Genomic DNA, 19,914 nt, shown 5'->3' with positions numbered 1-19,914 from the left:
GATACCTTGAGTTTAACATTGATGGTGTTGATAATAAGCAGGATCTGTGACATTTTGGGAAATGATAAAAGGCTAGTATTACTTTTCTTTTTCTTTCTAAATTTGAGGGTTGTGTTGCTCCGACTCTGACTGAAACCCTTGCAATTAGAGAAGTTTTTATAGTATTTATTGTCTCAATGTAGGTCAACAGCTTTCCATTCATCATTGGAAGTGATTGCAATGCAGTAGTTGTTTGGTTTTCTGATGTCTCTAAAGCACCTCAACCCTACAATATCACGACCTTGAATATTTCCAGACTCATCCCTTCTAATATCAACTCACATTCAACATTGAGGTTAGTCAAAGAAAGAATTCTCAGAGTTAGGGGTTTCATTAATTGAATTATAGTTTAATCAAGTTATGAGGAAATTTTTAATGAACCCCTATACCTAAATTACTTGTAACATAAACAATGAAAAGCTTAAACATCTCATGATAATTTCATAAACAACAACCATTGACTCTAAAGTCCACAAGAAAATTCCAAATAGACTAAAAGAAGAGGGGGGAAAAGCATGACTTTAGTACAGAAAGCAAGCAAGCAATACATAGTATGCCTCTAATATTTATTGTTCATAGATCGAAATAAAATAGAAAAACCCACGTTTGTTTATAGATTTTTATTGTTCCAGGCCTCCCATGGTTTGCCAAAGGACTGGGCGTGTGAGCTGGTGCTTCTGAAGCAAAAAAATATATAGGTTTATCAGAATTTGAAGCATTTTGTTATAAGATATTGATTAATGGCAAGATTTTCCTCCCGCGCCCCGGAGGGGGGGGGGTTTACCTCTTGGTTAATTCCAGTGTTTTGTAGACAATTGAAAATCGAATCCGGCCACCACTTATTCATAATTGCCAAGGATTCATCAATCATCTGATCCCCATGAGTCTTTGTGTTGTCGGCCTGCGAGAAAGGACTATTCCTGTTGTGAACTTGAACCCCATATTCTTTTCCAGTCTCTAAGTAACTCCAAGAACCGAACTTGTTCAGATTATTGTACCTTGGAGACGACATGCTCTTTGCTTTTGTCCTTGCCCTTGCCCTTTCTCTTGCCTTTTCTCTCGAATCCCTTGCCAGGGGGCGGAAACTGGTTCTACGTTGTCGTCCTTCCTTTTTCTCTTTTTTAAAATGTTTCCCCTCAGAGATGCTTCCTTCAATGGCAGCGTTGTCGTCGATTCCGGACACCACTTCGGCCTCGGAAGTCGAAGATGAACTCTTTGAAGCCACAAAGCTGAAGCTGTTGTTATTGATTAGCTTCTGGATTTGGGGCTTTGACTGTATGAGCAACCATTCAATGGTCCTACTGGCCTTATCATACCCCAACATATCTTGAAGTCCAAAGAACTCTCGAGCAACATCGAGAGACAATCTCATCCTTCGATCTCTCGGTCCATTCGCCGTGTTAATCTTACTGTGCCGATCCGTCTTTGATCCCCTCCTCGGCATCTGCTGCAGGCGATGATCGGTCGTATTATTACCACAACCTTCAGGCATGTTGATAATAGTCTCCGAGACTGAATTCTCAGTCACCAAATTTTTCTGAAGAAGAAACTGCTCATCGTCATCACGGTGTTGGCTCACAAAAACATCATGGTCTTCGAGCTCTAGCTCCCATTGACTATAACAAGGAGAAGGGAAATGAAAAAAAGAAAGAGGGAGATCATCTGGTTTGATATAAGGGGTGGTACCATCAGTACAAAAATGCCTGTTGAGAATCGAATGGTCGATATAAACGATTGGGTCATTGTTACCATTGCTATTTGAAGGAAACATATTTTGAGAGAGTAGTTTGAAAATTTAAAGAACCCTAGCCTCAGGTAAACCTAGGTAGATGGTGGGACTAGGAAAACTGAGAACGACACTCGAGAAACAGCTCCAGCGGGTTCCATGTTTCATACCAGTTTACATATCTGCAGACAAAAGGAATATATATATATATATATATACAAGTGGTTTTGTAAGAAAATTAATGCAAAACCCGAAGTGTGTTATGTTAATGTCATTTTTAGGTAAGGCAGCCAAAAATCAGAGAGAAAAGAAAGCGGGAGAGTTACCCTTTGCAAGCAAGGACGATTTTGAGTTCAGCTTGAGAAAGACGGCAAAGCTGATGTGCTGGATCCCTATGGGTTCTGCATCTGTGAGAGAAAGAGGGTATTGAATAACAAGACTTGTGAGGAGCTAGAGTACCCAAAGCCGAATTTATAGGGTACAAAGCACCACTCAAATTACACTATTCTATATGAAATAAAAACAATTGAATTATTGAACAAAAGTTAAATCTTCAATTTATACATAATATAAAAAATTGTTTTAAATTTAACATTATTTCAATTGTTGCTAGCCTCTATTCTTATATTTTCATTTCTTTTACAATAAGATGATAATTTTGTTGAATTATTTCAAATAGAATATATAATTTTGAGTTTAAAATCATTATTATATTATATATTGTCACCATTTTCATTAAATCAACGATCAAACTTAACCCTCAAGGATCAAAATAAAAAAATCTAACATAATAAACAATTTGATCAAAGAAAAATACTTAGATTTCCAAAACAAAATTACAATAATATATAATGTACTAAATAGATAATTTATTCTGTTAAAATATCACGTAAAAATTTGACATTTTATCTTTTTAAAAATATTTTTATATAGTGATGTTGAGATATTTAATTTTAAATTAATTTTTTTTAAACATGAACCAATCGACTTCGGTGGTAAATGAATTGTTGATATTTCCTGAGGTCTTGGGGTTTAAACACCATGAATGTCATGGGTATGAGTGTTCAATGTCTAATGGTTAATAGTTATTTTTTGACATATACTACCTTGTACTAATACCATATTAATAAAAAATGATTATTTAAATTAAGATTTTTTGGGATAAATATTATCCATGAAAGGAAGAGAAATTTTTGTTTTTAATGAATAATGAACATACAATCTAAAGAAAAGGAAAAGTGTCATCGGAGAACTTTTAGTTATTTAATCCAAATATTATTAACCATTTAGAATAAGATCAATGGATTAAAAATGACTAAATTCATAACTTAGCATACAATACAATACAATATAAATAGTAAGAGAAGAAACATATGTAAAAGAGAGATCTTTTTCTTAATCTTTTTATGGAATAGGAAGGAGCATTAACTTAAAACTCTGAAAATGAAAGGAATAAGTGGTTGTGGGTATTGACTAATACGAAAGATATTAGAGATTGCGTAAAATTTTATTTTAAGAAACGAAATTATAAAATTTTAGGAGAATAAAAAATAAATTATCAATAAAATGTATATAAAAATTTTTAAAATATATAAAAATTTAGAATTTGTAAGGAATTACTGCTCTTATCCCAGAGATAGAGAGCATCTCTATGAGGGAAACGTCGCTTTCCACAAAAAGTGGAGCCATTATGGTTGTTTTCGTTGGTCTTCACTCTTCCACGCGTGCTTACCCCTTTAGCTTTTCTGTCTTCTGATTTGATGCTTATGTTATGTACCCTAAATTATGCATTATTTTCCATTTAAAGGTTAAAATTACGTGTAATTTAAGTATCATAAGTTATAAAAGCCATTTAATAATTTTAACTGGATATTTTTGGATAATTAATTAATTAATTTAATATCTATATTTAGTAAAGTTTGCACATTTTATGATTTCTATTTACAATGATTTGATATTTTAACGATTAATAATATATGTTAAAATTATTAAATTAAGGTATCGGATTGATAAAATGTATTAAAATCATATATATATAAAATTAATTTATGTAAATAAACCTATACAATTTTGAAATTATAAAAAAATATACATTTAAATATGAATATAAGATGATCTTTCAAAAAAATATATATGAATATAAGATTGACTTATATGATTACACACTCCATATTCACGATCTGGGCTAACAGGGGTAGTTCAGCGGTGCGGCGTCTAAAAATCGGTTAAACAAGTGACCGGTTAAAATTTAGATCGATTATGTTATATTATTTAACCGAAAATATTATAAAGTACAATAACATATTAGGTAGCGCTTATATAATGTAATAGGTAGCGCTTATATTGACCTATTTTATAAGTAAACCGGTATATTTATACTGATAACATTGTAAATTTACCTATTACATTATAATATGTTGAAAGTGTCTATACTTTTTTATAAAAAGGATCGATACTTTTTTTAAAGTTATGTAATTTATGTTTCAATTTTTTAATAGTGTTTCATGTTTTCCACAATATTAATTTAATAATTTCATTTGCACAAAAAATTATTTGATTGTTTTAATATTTTATAAAATAATATTTAGAATTTAAATTTAACAATATTAACCAAAGATAATAATAAATATGTAATATATATGTTTATTGTTTTTAATTTAATGATAATATATATCGTAACATAAAAATAAATCATTAGATATATATAATTACTAAATTGATATCTTAAAACTCACTCAAAAGATAACCTTAAATTAATATTTTCTACAGTGAAATAAGTATGGACACTTTTATAAAAAGGATAGATATTTTACAATATAAGCACTACCTATTATATTATATAAACGCTACCTATTACATTATATAAACACTACCTATTACATCATATTTTTACCTATTATATTGAAAGTGTCCATACTTTTTATAAAAAGGATCGATACTTTTTTTAAAGTTATGTAATTTATGTTTCAATTTTTTTTAATAGTGTTTCATGTTTTCCACATACAATATTAATTTAATAATTTCATTTGCACAAAAAATTATTTGATTGTTTTGATATTTTATAAAATAATATTTAGAATTTAAATTTAACAATATTAACCAAAGATAATAATAAATATGTAATATATATGTTTATTTTTTTAATTTAATAATAATATATATCGTAACGTAAAAAATAAATCATTAGACGCCTATAATTACTAAATTAATATCTTAAAACTCACTCAAAAGATAACCTTAAATTAATATTTTCCACAGTGAAAAAAGTATGGACACTTTTATAAAAAGGATAAATACTTTACAATATAAGCACTACTTATTACATTATATAAACGCTACCTATTACATTATATAAGCGCTACCTATTACATCATATTTTTACCTATTATATTGAAAGTGTTCATACTTTTTATAAAAAGGATCGATACTTTTTTTAAAGTTATGTAATTTATGTTTCAATTTTTTTTAATAGTGTTTCATGTTTTCCACCTACAATATTAATTTAATAATTTCATTTACACAAAAAATATTTGATTGTTTTGATATTTTATAAAATATTATTTAGATTTTAAATTTAACAATATTAACCAAAGATAATAATAAATATGTAATATATATGTTTATTGTTTTTAATTTAATAATAATATATACCGTAACGTAAAAAATAAATCATTAGACGCCTATAATTACTAAATTAATATCTTAAAACTCACTCAAAAGATAACCTTAAATTAATGTTTTTCACAGTGAAAAAAGTATGGACACTTTTATAAAAATGATAGATACTTTACAATATAAGCACTACCTATTACATTATATAAACGCTACCTATTACATTATATAAACGCTACCTATTACATCATATTTTTACATATTATATTGAAAGTGTCCATACTTTTTATAAAAAAGATCGATACTTTTTTTAAAGTTATGTAATTTATGTTTCAATTTTTTTAATAGTGTTTCATGTTTTCCACCTACAATATTAATTTAATAATTTCATTTACACAAAAAATTATTTGATTGTTTTGATATTTTATAAAATAATATTAATTTGGGTCGATACTTGTTACATTGTTAATTTACCTATTACATTATAATTATTGGTTTTGATGTTTTTTGGGTCGATACTTGTAGTTATTGTACATACCTAAATATGTACTGCGAATTTAATGTTGTACCCACCCTTTAACTACCACTACCAATACCACATCCTATTGAAAGCAGCACGACTGAAACATGTTCAAAATGAACCTTTGCTTACATCTCCATCAACTCTTGGACCACTGAACTTGCACAACAAAATTTTTGCCATGGATAATACTGATGTAGACAATGTTAAGCCAACCGAGGAATGCCATGAAGTACATAATGTTGATGAATCTGATAGATTGGTTGGTCAGCTCTTCTATTCACGTGATCAAGCTTGGTACTTTTATAAGGGATTCGCACGGGAACATGGGTTTAGTGCACGTAAGGGAACAACACGGCTTGACGTGGAAGGGAATGTGAAGACACAAGAATTTTGTTGTTCCAAAGAAGGGTTTCGAGTATCAAAAGTCAATACTGTTGATCATCAACATGCTCATACGCCAGTAACAAGAACATAATGTAAGGCTAGAGTCGTAGTTACAGCAACAAATACAAACGATAAGTGGGTTATAAGTAAGTCTGATCAGAAACATAATCATGCATTGTGCACACCTGCTATGACACCATTTATGCGTTCTAATAGAGCTGTAAGTAAGGCTGATATCGATGAGGCAACAACATTGAAAGAGGTCGGTGTTGGCACGTCACAAGTAATGAACTATTTAACGCAGCAGGCAGGGGGCTATCATAATGTTGGATTTACACATAAAGACCTCTACAATGCACTTCAAAGAGGTAAAGCAAAGGAAATCGTCGATGGGGATGTGAATGCGCTTATTGCCTACTTTGATTATAAGAAACATGATGATCCTGGGTTTTTTATGACATACTCGGTAGATGAATCGGGGGCATTGTATAATCTTATTTGGTCGGATTCTACATCGAGATCGGATTACACATGCTTCGGTGATGTAATTGCGTTCGACACAACGTACAAAGATAATTTGTATGGTCGACCAATTATGCCTATTGTTGGTGTTAATCATCACCATAACACAATTGTGTTTGCCACTGCCATAATCGCTGACGAGTCGTCTCAATCTTTTGAGTGGGTGCTACATAATTTTTTAGAAGCCATGATGAATAAATCACCTATTTCAGTTGTCACCGATGGGGATAGGGCAATGCAGAGGGCTATCAAATCTGTTATCCCTTATGCTAAGCACAGATTATGTTCTTGGCATCTTTCTCGCAATGCACAAGCTAACATTGGTGACCCAAAGTTTACAGCAGCATTCTCAAAATGCATGGCTTCCTGGTGGACAACCAAGGAATTTGATATTCAATGGCGTTCGGTTGTTTCAGAATTCAACGTCCAAAAGCATCCATGGGTGATTGAGAAGGGAAATACACAACACTTATGGGCACAAGCATATCTAACCGGTCATTTCTTTACCAATATTCGCTCAACACAAAGGTGCGAGTCTATGAATGCTTCACTAGCTATTGCACTGAAACACAAGAAGACATATTTAGATGTTGTTCGTGTAATTGAAGATGGAATTAGTAGAATGCGTATGAACGAGTTGAAAGCGGATTACTTAAGTTCCCATACGAAGCCCTTCCAGATCACAAAACTGGTCAACATTGAAAGCCATGTCGCTGCGATTTTTACCCGCGAATCTTTTCGTGTGTTCCAAGATGAACTTATACGGGAGACATTGTACCGGATTGAGGCAGAGATTAAGTCCTTATCAGATGAATGTCAACATTATATTTTGTCAAAGTACGCAGAAAAAAATAGGAAATTTGAAATTAGTTTTGATTCTCGTACGAAAACTCTAATTTGCTCCTGCAAAAAATTCGAGACCGTTGGACTTCCGTGTTGCCATCAACTTCACATTTTGAAGCACTTGGACTACACATATTTGCCCGGGACTTTGATTCAAAGTAGGTAGACTAATGATGCGAAGGCTTCTGCACCCAGTTATGTTGATTTGAATGTGTCTCCAGAAGTGATGCAAATGGCAAGGTTCGCTGCTCTACGTTCAACGTCAAGTAGGTTATGCTACATTGCATCAAAGACAGACGAGTCTTTCAAAACCGCAAGAGATGATATGAAAAAACTAATAGAAGAATTAGAAAACTCGTTTGGTTTGAATGATTCAGTCAACCAGAGCATTGTAGTAAACAACATCCGTGACCCTCAACGAAAACAACGCAAGTGAAAAGAAGTGCCGAAGAACAAGGTCGAGAAGAAAATTAGGCGATGTGGGTACTGCAACGGTGAGGGACATAACAAACTAACATGTCCTCAAGTCAAGCTCAGTTTGAGTACAAGCACACAGCCTACATCAACTGATTTTTTCGAAGACGGAATGGAATGACAACGATCTCCATATATCGTAAGTATCAACATGACTCCTATTGTGTATAAGAAACATGTACATATAAATATTTTAAATGAAGGAAGAAAAATCGCGTTACTTAAAATTAGCGAAACAATATTAAAAAGTGTCGATATAGGTTGTAGACCTATTTGCTCATAAAACCGATATATTTATACCGGTTATATTATAAAATTATCTATTACATTATAATTCTGGGTTCCGATGTGTAAATGTCGACACTTTTTTGACAATGTATCGACACATTTTTCTTCCATTCTGGACATAAAGTACCGACACAATATTAAAAAGTGTCGACATAGGTTGTAGACCTATTCGCTAATAAAACCGGTATACTTATACCGGTTATATTACAAAATTATCTAGTACATTATAATTCTTGACATAAAGTACCGACACAAAATTAAAAAGTGTCGATATAGGTTGTAGACCTATTCGCTCATAAAATCGGTATATTTATACCGGTTATATTACAAAATTATCTATTACATTATAATTATGGGTTCCGATGTGTAAATGTCGACACTTTTTGACAAGGTATCGACACATTTTTCTTCCATTCTGGACATAAAGTACCGACACAATATTAAAAAGTGTCGACATAGGTTGTAGACCTATTCGCTAATAAAACCGGTATACTTATACCGGTTATATTACAAAATTATCTAGTACATTATAATTCTTGACATAAAGTACCGACACAAAATTAAAAAGTGTCGATATAGGTTGTAGACCTATTCGATCATAAAACCGGTATATTTATACCGGTTATATTACAAAATTATCTATTACATTATAATTCTGGGTTCCGATGTTCAAATGTCGACACTTTTTGACAAGGTATCGACACATTTTTCTTCCATTCTGGACATAAAGTACCGAAACAATATTAAAAAGTGTCGATATAGGTTGTAGACCTATTCGCTCATAAAACCGGTATATTTATACCGGTTATATTACAAAATTATCTATTACATTATAATTCTGGACATAAAGTACCGACACAATATTAAAAAGTGTCGATATAGGTTGTAGACCTATTCGCTCATAAAACCGGTATATTTATACCGGTTACATTGCAAAATTATCTATTACATTATAATTTTGGGTTCCGATGTGTAAATGTCGACACTTTTTGACAAGGTATCGACACAGTTTTCTTCCATTCTGAACATAAAGTACCGACACAATATTAAAAAGTGTCGATATAGGTTGTAGACCTATTCGCTCATAAAATGGTATATTTATACCGGTTATATTATAAAATTATCTATTATATTATAATTCTGGGTTTCGATGTGTAAATGTCGACACTTTTTGACAAGGTATCGACACATTTTTCTTCCATTCTGGACATAAAGTGCCGATACAATATTAAAAAGTGTGAAAACTTTGTTGTGGATATCATGGAAAACAATGATATAGTAATGTGTTTCGATACATTTGCAAGCAGATGTAAAATACATTAATAACTAGTATTGATATTTCAACAATCCTCAAATGTATATGTATATAGAGAAGCAAATATGGAATAATTAATGAAAATATACACACAATATAATCACACCAAAATATACATACACAAGAATGTTCAAATAATGTACAGACAAACGAAATTAATCCGATGAAAAAGGGTTATTTCTAACGAAGTCCGGAACATTAGAGGCCTTCAACAAATTTTCCAAATACTCTCGTATGTTTCCGCCTTTTTCTGAGGACATACATAAATAATTTCAATTATCAAACTAACGAGGTGCAATTTTACTAACAATAAACTAAATTCGCATAAGCATGAATAAATTTGTGTCATACCTAGAGCATTGTCGTTCGAATGGGAAGCAGCGTCAAAGGTATGCGGACATATGTAATTGTATTTCTATATAAACACATAAGTTGTTAAAATAATTAATGTCTGAACACCTGTTCAACTGGAAAAACATATTGCATAAATGCAACTTACCGGATTATAAATCATTTTTTCCGTTGAATCATCGACCAAAAGTGTATTTAGCTCGTTAAAATTTGGACACGCGTTCCAAACATCATTGAGATCTTTACAGTAGGTAACAGTATCGTATGTTTTGCATTTTGCTTGATCATGTTCACAAACAGTCGAACATAAATATGTAGGAATCATAGACAACGAAAAGTCAGCAAACTGTAATGACATTCATCTTACCCACACGAATAGAAAATGCTCAGAAAATAAATGTAGTTTCTCAAGTACACGGTCGACGTTATGCCTGATATTGTAATCAAGTTTGAATGTTAACATTCAAATATATATTAACGATTTTGACTATAGTAATTCAATTGCTCCAAACATGTTCTAACCTCAGCTTTGAAGACCAAAGGGCAACAACAAAATTGTCGACACAAAATTGCATAAATTCAAATAATCCTGTTCTGAGGACAACATCTACAACATGAAGAAAATGAGATTAAAGTTCTATGCTTATATGTTAAAATAATGGATACAAAAGAATATAATTAAAACCTGCAGGCCATCTTGGGATGTAGGCAAGGACACCATTGAGATCAAAAATTAAAAGTTTTCTTGAAGGCGGCGTTGCAGACACGATATACTTGTTTGGATCATCATCATCATCATCGTCAGCTTCATCTTCATTGACCGCTTGGTTGTCCACATCTGTTAAAAGAAAATAAAATACAGTTCAGAACGTGTAAATGTTTAGAAACATAAATAATGAATTACCTAACTCGTTTGATGTCGTTGACGTAATTCGTCACGCAACATGGAGACTTCATGTTTCAATGATGAAATATCGGATCGCATTCCACTCACAAGGGAATCAATATGCTCCCGAAAATTGACCATGTATTCCATCACGGTCTTAATTATGACATCCTCTGCAACTGGAGCTTCTTCCATCATTGCGTCTCCACTTGGTTGCTCTTCTTCATGGCCAACGGGATCCATTTCCTCCCTCTCTTGATCTAATCCGACCTCCTTGACACGCTTTCAACCGAGTTTTTCAACAAAATCATATCCCGCTTTTTTAATAAATACCATGTCAATCTTGCGGGTTAATCTAACAGGGCGTCATGCGAAAAATCAACTTCCTTCTTCTTCAATAGATGGGTGATGACATATGGTAGTGTAGTTGAAATTGTTGCTCCCTTTGTGATCATATATACAATTGTATTAAATATGAGTTTTGCAATGTTTGGAGCCGTTTTGGATTTGGATTTATACTTTGCTATCCACCAATAATCGCTGTCTCGAAGCGTTGAATATTTTCCCCCACTAGGCCGGATATACCATGTGAGCATTTTGTGAAACACTCTCGACTCTACATCGAGGTGAATTGGGCTATTTCTAGCAACCTGTTTAATTGTAGACCAATCTACACCATTTTCATCTGAATCCCCTTTATTCGCTACACCTAAACCCTCCGCAATAGTTTCCGGAGATATATATATATCCTTCCCCATGACATGTGTATTAATTCCTATTATATTAGTCTTATTAGGCTCGTGCTGTAAGGAAGCATTGTTGTAGAAGACTCTAACTAGGTTGGGATAATATCTTGGTTCTACACCAAGGAATTCAAGCCAACCCCAAGATATAAATGTGGATTTAAAACTAAATGCATATTTATCATCAAACAAGAAACCCATGTCAATGACACGTTTGGGACGAATCTTCTTTACTTTAAAACTCGTGTGCCATCTTTGTTTCTCCATATCGGATCTAAAGTTCAGAGTTTCGAAGGACCTGATTTCCTCAGAAGAATCGTTTGTTTCAGAAGGAGATTGTGGTTGAGAAGAACTGGGTTGAGAAGAGCTTTGAGAAAGACCGCGCTTCTGACGCTGACGTTTTGGAGCTATTTTGGTTGGATGCTATTACAATGGAACACAAACACATTCAGGAAAAAAACTCCAATATAGAAATCAATCAAACCCATAAAATATCGATAAATTTACCTGAATATATGATCGTCACTGTTATGATAACGCTAGTATTCTTCGGAGAGGAAGAGTTATCTTCTGCCTGCTTGTCTTTATGTTTAGGGTTTTTCGATTTTAGAGTACTATATATAATGAACAGTGGAAAAACACTTGATATTTAAATTAGTATCGACAAAATATTAAATAGTGTCGATATATTATTTAGACCTATTCTCTCATAACACCGGTATACTTGTACCGGTTAGATTGAAAAATTACCTAATACATTATACTTATGGGTTTAGATGTTTATGGGATCGACACTTTTTATATATGGATCGACACTTTATGGTTGCACCCTGTTTGCCATTCAATCTGGACCAAAAATATCGACATAAACTACAAAAGTGTCGACACATTATTTAGACCTATTCTCTCATAAAACCGGTATACTTGTACCGGTTAGATTGAAAAATTACCTATTACATTATACTTATGGGTTTCGATGTTTATGGGATCGACACTTTTTATATATGGATCGACACTTTATTGTTGCACCTTGTTTGCCATTCATTCTGGACCAAAAATATCGACACAAACTAAAAAAGTGTTGAAACATTATTTAGACCTATTCTCTTATAAAACCGGTATACTTGTACCGGTTAGATTGAAAAATTACCTATTACATTATACTTATGGGTTTCGATGTTTATCGGATCGACACTTTTTATATATGGATCGACACTTTATTGTTGCACCCTGTTTGCCATTCATTATGGACCAAAAATATCGGCACAAACTACAAAAGTGTCGATACATTATTTAGACATATTCTCTCATAAAACCGGTATACTTGTACCGGTTAGATTGAAAAATTACCTATTACATTATACTTATGGGTTCGATGTTTATCGGATCGACACTTTTTATATATGGATCGACACTTTATTGTTGCACCCTGTTTGCCATTCATTCTGGACCAAAAATATAGACACAAACTACAAAAGTGTCGATACATTATTTAGACCTATTCTCTCATAAAACCGGTATACTTGCACCGATTAGATTGAAAAATTACCTATTACATTATACTTTTGGGTTTCGATGTTTATGGGATCGATACTCTTTATATATGGATCGACACTTTATGGTTGCACCCTGTTTGCCATTCATTTTGGACCAAAAATATCGACACAAACTACAAAAGTGTCGATACATTATTTAGACCTATTCTCTCATAAAACCGGTATATTTGTACCGATTAGATTGAAAAATTACCTATTACATTATACTTTTGGGTTTCGATGTTTATGGGATCGACACTTTATGGTTGCACCCTGTTTGCCATATTATAAATTTGCCTTTTACTTTAAAGTGAATTTTGTAGTTATTGTACATACCCTCAATATATATGGAATGGCCATTCATTCTCGCACATGATGACAATTATGATGACATTTGGTATAATACAGACAACAATCTCCATATATCGTAAGTATCAACATGATCCTTAATGTGTATAAGAAACATGTACAACAACATACTGCTAACTTTTCTCATCTCATTCATAATTATATTCACATACAAAATTATAAATCGTATACAAAATTATAAATCTTATACAAAATTAACCCTACATTTACATCATTGCATCCTTTTGTTATTCTTATGTATCATGGAAGCTTTTGTTATCTCCTGTCTTCGTTGATTTTGATTGTGGCTTACGAGATCGTTTAATATTCACGATCGATCTCACTCTCCAATAACCTATATTCAAATTGTCAGAACGTTAAGTATTGTAAACTATAGCATTCAATCTATGACTTTTAACAATTTTACCACAAACGAATTTTTCTTTCCACTTACAAAATCACCAGTTGCCCCTGTAGAACCGATCGATTCCATCCACATCATCACATACATGCCGCAATCATGTCTGTTACAAAATTTGAAAACCACACATGTCAATTATGATGAATACTGCATAAATTAAGCTTTCTATTTGTGATAACATCTCATACCCATTCAATTGCTTATTCTTCTTATGCTCCACAAATTTGAAATTTTTCAAGGGATACTTTCCTAAAGATCCACAGGATTCAACCCAAATGCGTTTCTTATTATAAAAATATAATATTTTAATCTGCATTAAAATAGAAGAAGTTATGATCCAAAAAAATTATGCATTATAATTTACATAATGTCCTTTCATACATACATACATACTAATCTCTTAGCATCCTTCACTCTATGTTTAGCTGCTTCAGTTGTAAACATACTATCATATATTGTTGCAACACGATCTACCATATCCAACACCAAAAAAAATTCAACATTCTATATCTGAAAACATCATTTGCAATTGGTATGGTGTCTTACCTTCTCACAGTCGGTGAATTTCACATAGTTATTCAATATGGGACCCCAGAAGGTAGCAATACTCTCAACACTTTCTTTGTTGTTGGCATCCAACGCCTGCTGCTGCAATTACACAACAAACATTATTAATTTACCGTCTATAACACTACTTATCTCCATTTATTAATTTAACTCACCGCTAAGTGGTATGGAAGGTAGCCAATCCTCCGGAGTGACTTCTGAGAATCGTAGCATACTGTCCAAGCGAGCAAATCAATAACCTAAAAAAATTAATTACACAATCAGAACATATTCAATAAGTTTTAACATTTTCTACTTTCTACTTACCACACCGTCAACCCATTCCGTAGGCTTCAACGTTGCAACGTCGTATACACTAGCGAATTGATTTCCCATTGAGATTACAGAATATCTGTATGAATCATTAGGATTAATATGTTGTCATGAAATATTTAAATATAACTCACAAAGCAATATATTTCACTTACTCCGATTCTAACTCACTATTCCATAAATAATCACAAATTGCAGCTTCGATGTCATCAATTCCGCTTGGAATATCCGCTTTTTCAACCTACAATTTTGCATACAAATTTTTGTCACAACAACATAATAAAAATCAAATTAAGTTTTCTTTTATTCAACTTACCTTCTGCTTCTTCTTCTGGGGTGCAGGACATTCCGAATCCAAATCTGTTGCTATAACACTCTCCGGTGTATAAACGACATCGACTTCCTTCCTCCTCATTTCTTCCATCTCTTCTTCTTCCTCCTCCCTCTTTTCTACTTCATATTTTTTCAGTTCATCGTATTTTTTTTCTACATAGCTCTTCATCTCTTTTATTTCACCCTTCAATTGATCTCCTTCATCCAAGTATTTATCAACCACCCCTTTCACCCCCGTAAGTTCACTCCTCAATTCCACAACCTCCTTCACCACTCCCTCAAATTTTTCACCCGTCACCATCTTAATATCACCCCTTAACACCCCAACTTCTTTCACACTTCACCCCTCAAACCTCTACTTCTTTCACCACTCCATCTATTTTTCCTTCCACTACCCCCTTATGCCTCTCAAGTGTATCTTCGACTCTCTCAAGTTTCTCTTCGACTCTCTCAAGTTTCTCTTCGACTCTATCAAGTTTCTCTTCGACTCTTGATTGTCTTTGCATGATATCAAATTGGATTTTTTTGATATCAGCCAATTCAGACATCAAAATGTCGAAGTTACTATGTTTTCCCTCACCGTCGTCCCACTCACCGTCATCCCCCAATACAACCATCTCTCATTTCTTCTCCTCTGCTCCACTGCCTCCTCTACATCCTTGCCAATAACCTTCAAAATTAAATTACAATATTAAGACATTGATTATATTCTTAATATTATTTAATTACATTTATTACTCTTTCTTGCTTCTTCGCTCTATCCAACTTCAACTTCACCATCACTCTAACCACCTCTTCCTTCCCCCATGCACGGATGTGTGCCACTCCGGGTTCTTTCATAAGCCGGCACTGCCTCACAGCCCGACCAAAAATTTGAACAGTGTAACCTGCATTTATAATAAAATTTATATTTTATATAAAAACACAAAAAAGTTCTTCAACTCATTTACCTCTAAGATTGCTATGCACCCTTTGAGGTATCTCTGGCTGCCCTTTTTAAAGGTGATTATTGATTCAATCAATCTCGAATGGATATATTCAGCCCAATTGAATTCACCCTTCAAGCCTTCATCGCAAATGAGCTTCATATGTTCCTTGTTCGTTGACGTATGACCCGTTGGACAAAGAAAGATACCGACAAGGTATAATAGAACTCTGGCCTTCAGCTCATCCCCAACGTAAGATCCACTTTTTATTTCCTCTTCAATTTTAGCATATGTCACCTTCTACTTCAAACCATATTTGGAGGCAAGTGCTTTCCAGTCCTTACTCTTACAGACTTCTACAACACTTTTGCCTTCATTTTCTACCCCCAATACGGCTGCAGCACATGGGATCCCGAGAGGAAATGAAAAATCACCATACTTAGCAATACATTGTCTGACATCAAATTGCGCCATCAAGGATCGACACAATTCCCTTCGAATAGGTCGATCCCTTACTCCTACCAACGATCCAAAACCTATTTCTCCCAGCACATTCAACTGACCCTTCTCCTTAAGGTGTTTAATTAATGAATTCACCCTTTTAATACTGCATCTTGTTGACACTTCCTACATTTTTTAACAATATATAATGTTATAGTTCTTATATATTTTGTATCAACGTATTTACAAGTTTAATGAATACCTTATTTTCATGTGCTTTCCTCCGTTTTTTGTATTCTTTACTATCATTCCTTGACTGTGTGATGTAAGGTTCCTTTTCAGCATCACTCATTGAATTCCATTTGGACCTCACATCTTTTGTCACCTAATATTAAACATAAACGTTTCTTAATCAATACATTAACACTAAATACTACTCAATGTCAATTTCATTTTACATACCGAACCGCTCTGTGTGTCATCTTCCTTCATCCTTTTGCATTCGGCCATACTGTCAACATTTAAAATTTGTAATCAATTTAAAGTTTATCGATACTTTAATCCAATTACCATTTCAACAATAATAACAAAAAGACATTGATACTTACTAGAAGTACATATATCCACCCTTTGGTTGCTTTCGAGTCTTGGCCTCAATTTCAAAGTCATCTGCGCCACCAACAATTTTTCCACCCATTGACTCCATTTTTCCTTCATATATCAGTTTACGCAAATCAAATCAAATACTTGTTACGTACACTTTATTCAATATACAAATATAGATAACTACTCTTGTGGTAAAACGGTTTTCTTCAAAAGAATTTGAATGGCCACTACAAAATGTGTCGGCACATTTATACAACCTATAATATCATTTTTTACCTATAATATTTAATAAAAGTATCGACATTTATATTTTACCTTGAATATCACTTTCTACCTGTAATCTTTCTCAAATGCTTCTTTACTCTAAAACCCCAAACAACACATAAAAACCCTATTTCCTATTACTGTAATAATTAAAAACTAGGGTTTCAACAACATACTTTTCGATTCGACTGCAGCAACAAACAAACAAACTTCGCTTTAGAAACGCCTTCTGATATGCAGCAACAATTACGCTTCGATTTCAAAAACTCGTCCGTTCTATATATTTTCAGAGGATATTTAGATATGGCCTTTATATTTTCATCGGATATGTTATTTATATTTAATCGATACAAATACAAAAGTGTCGATACTTTTATATCAGGTGTCGATACTTTCGAAAGGATATTTACCTATTTCTTTGAAAGTGTCGATAATTTATTACACGTACTTACGAAAGTATCGACACTTTCAAAATATCCGGTATCATTTTATCGGTTTTATCATTTTGGTACCGGTTTTATCATATTTTTACCTGTTATACCGTTGTGGATCGATATATTTTTTTAAAGTATCGACACATTATAGGCGCTAAAACTGCTTCTCTTTTAAATTCACAAAGTGTCGATCCTTATATAAAGTATCGACACTTTCAATATATCCGGTAACGTTTTACCGGTTTTATCATATTTTTACCTGGTATATCGTTTTGGATCGATACATTTTTTAAAAGTATCGACACTTTATAGGATTTAAAACTGCTTCTCTTTTAAATTCACGAAGTGTCGATCCTTATATTAAAGTACCGACACTTTAAATGTATCCGGTAGCGCTTTACCGGTTTTATCATTTCAATACCGGTTTTGTCATAGTTTTACCTGTTATATCGTTTTGGATCGACACGAACCGACAAGTTAAGTTTGCTGGTTGCACAATTTTTTAATATTTCTTCATGACTTAGACCTACTACATTATTATTAGTCAACATTTCCGGTAGCGCTAAACCGAATTTGTTAAATATCTTTTAATGTATCCAGTAACGCCGTATATTAGCCGTATATTAACCCGCCTTTCCTGAGACAATCCCGGCCAACAGACACATTTTGCTCGCAAGAAGTTGGATTGGCCTAAATAGGTATAATCAACCCAAAAAAGATTGATATAATTTTTAGGGTAAACTACTTCAATGGTCACTAAAGTTTTGGTAAGTTTTCGTTTTTACCACTGATGTTTCAAAAGTTACAAATCGGTCACTAACGTTATCGTTTGTTACAAATTGATCACTCGCCGTTAACAGGCATGATGGAAAACACACGTGGCCTGTTAACAGCAGTTAACATGCTTACCTATATGGTATAATTACACAAATAGTCTATGTTATTTATATATTCTTTCAATTTGATCATAGTTTTAATAAATTAAAATATATTTATTTTTAATTCTTATAAATAATGATATACTTTTAAAAAAAAGGAAATAAAAATTTAAAATTAGTTATAAAAGCAAAAAATTAACGTTTTTTTTAATGTTAGGGTAAACTAATAAAAACAAAAAAACTAACGTTTTTTTAATAAAATTAACATTTCCCCAAAACTTTTTTTAAAATAAATACTAATATTAAAATCTTGTTTGTAAAGAAAAACATTTCACTCGGTACATAAAATGTTTTTAAAATTAATTTTATTAAGTCTTTCATTGAACAGTCTTATAATTTAATTTGTCATTAAATCTTTTAAATTAAATTTTATCACAACATAAATCTTTTTGTCCATTCCCTAAACAAGCATTAGAAATCGAAGTGTCGTTTTTAAATTAAGTCAGCAAGGAGTTTAATGCCCAGCTGATGCGAACTTTACTTCAAGTCGAAGTGTCGATTCTAAAAGTTATAGTGGAAGCTGTATCGAGTTTCTGCAATTTTTATACTATTATGATGATACTACTATTTAACATTTACATTAATTATAGTAACATATGATCACCAATGTTTTCTCCTCGGCAGTTTCGAATTATTGTCGTTGAGGAGTTTGTTAAGCAGAATTCTTGGTCGGAACTTGTGCCTAAGCTGCGATCCTCTATTCAAAGCAGTAATGTCATAGGCAATGGTGCAAACATGAATGGAGTACCATCAATGCCCTTACGGTTCTTCATGCCTTTGTTAGACCTTTCCAGATACTTTTTTCCCCTCAATACTATGGAAATTTATTACAGTATAATTTTATGCTTAAGGTTTACTATCACGAGTTTCTTTATTGAAGTAAATGTGGCATAAGCTCAAAGGTAGCTTGAAGTAACATATTTTGAGTTCAAGTTATTTCTCTTTCCTTTCTTATGACAGTACTTTTTTAATCCTAAAGTTGCTAAGGAGCCAGTATTGCCGCAGCTGGAACTATTTGCAAAAGAAATTCTTGAACCTTTGCTGACATTGTTTCAACATTTCGTTGAAAAGGTTGTTGTTTCT

General features: G+C 32.7%; 1 protein-coding gene across 1 annotated transcript; it reads right to left on the bottom strand.

The window, feature by feature from the left end:
* Positions 1–576: 576 nt before the first annotated feature.
* On the bottom strand, positions 577–2,215 carry LOC120140428 (transcription factor TCP18-like). Its single transcript, XM_039155417.1, has 3 exons — positions 2,092–2,215; positions 824–1,947; positions 577–716 (listed from the first exon to the last, which is right to left on the bottom strand). The coding sequence occupies exons 2-3, from the start codon at positions 1,808–1,810 to the stop codon at positions 660–662; spliced, it is 1,044 nt and encodes a 347-aa protein (XP_039011348.1). The 5' UTR covers positions 1,811–1,947; positions 2,092–2,215; the 3' UTR covers positions 577–659.
* Positions 2,216–19,914: the final 17,699 nt, after the last annotated feature.

Source organism: Hibiscus syriacus, unplaced genomic scaffold (assembly GCF_006381635.1).
Source record: "Hibiscus syriacus cultivar Baekdansim isolate YM2019G1 unplaced genomic scaffold, ASM638163v2 tig00110785_pilon, whole genome shotgun sequence".
Classification (NCBI taxonomy): domain Eukaryota; kingdom Viridiplantae; phylum Streptophyta; class Magnoliopsida; order Malvales; family Malvaceae; genus Hibiscus; species Hibiscus syriacus.
This window is presented reverse-complemented; position numbering and strand designations above follow the sequence as displayed.

Coding starts and splice junctions, on each gene's coding strand:
- LOC120140428 (XM_039155417.1), bottom strand. CDS start 1,810: ATGTTTCCTTCAAATAGCAATGGTAACAATGACCCAATCGTTTATATC. Junction 717..823: donor ACACTGGAATTAACCAAGAG/GTAAACCCCCCC, acceptor TTTTTGCTTCAG/AAGCACCAGCTCACACGCCC.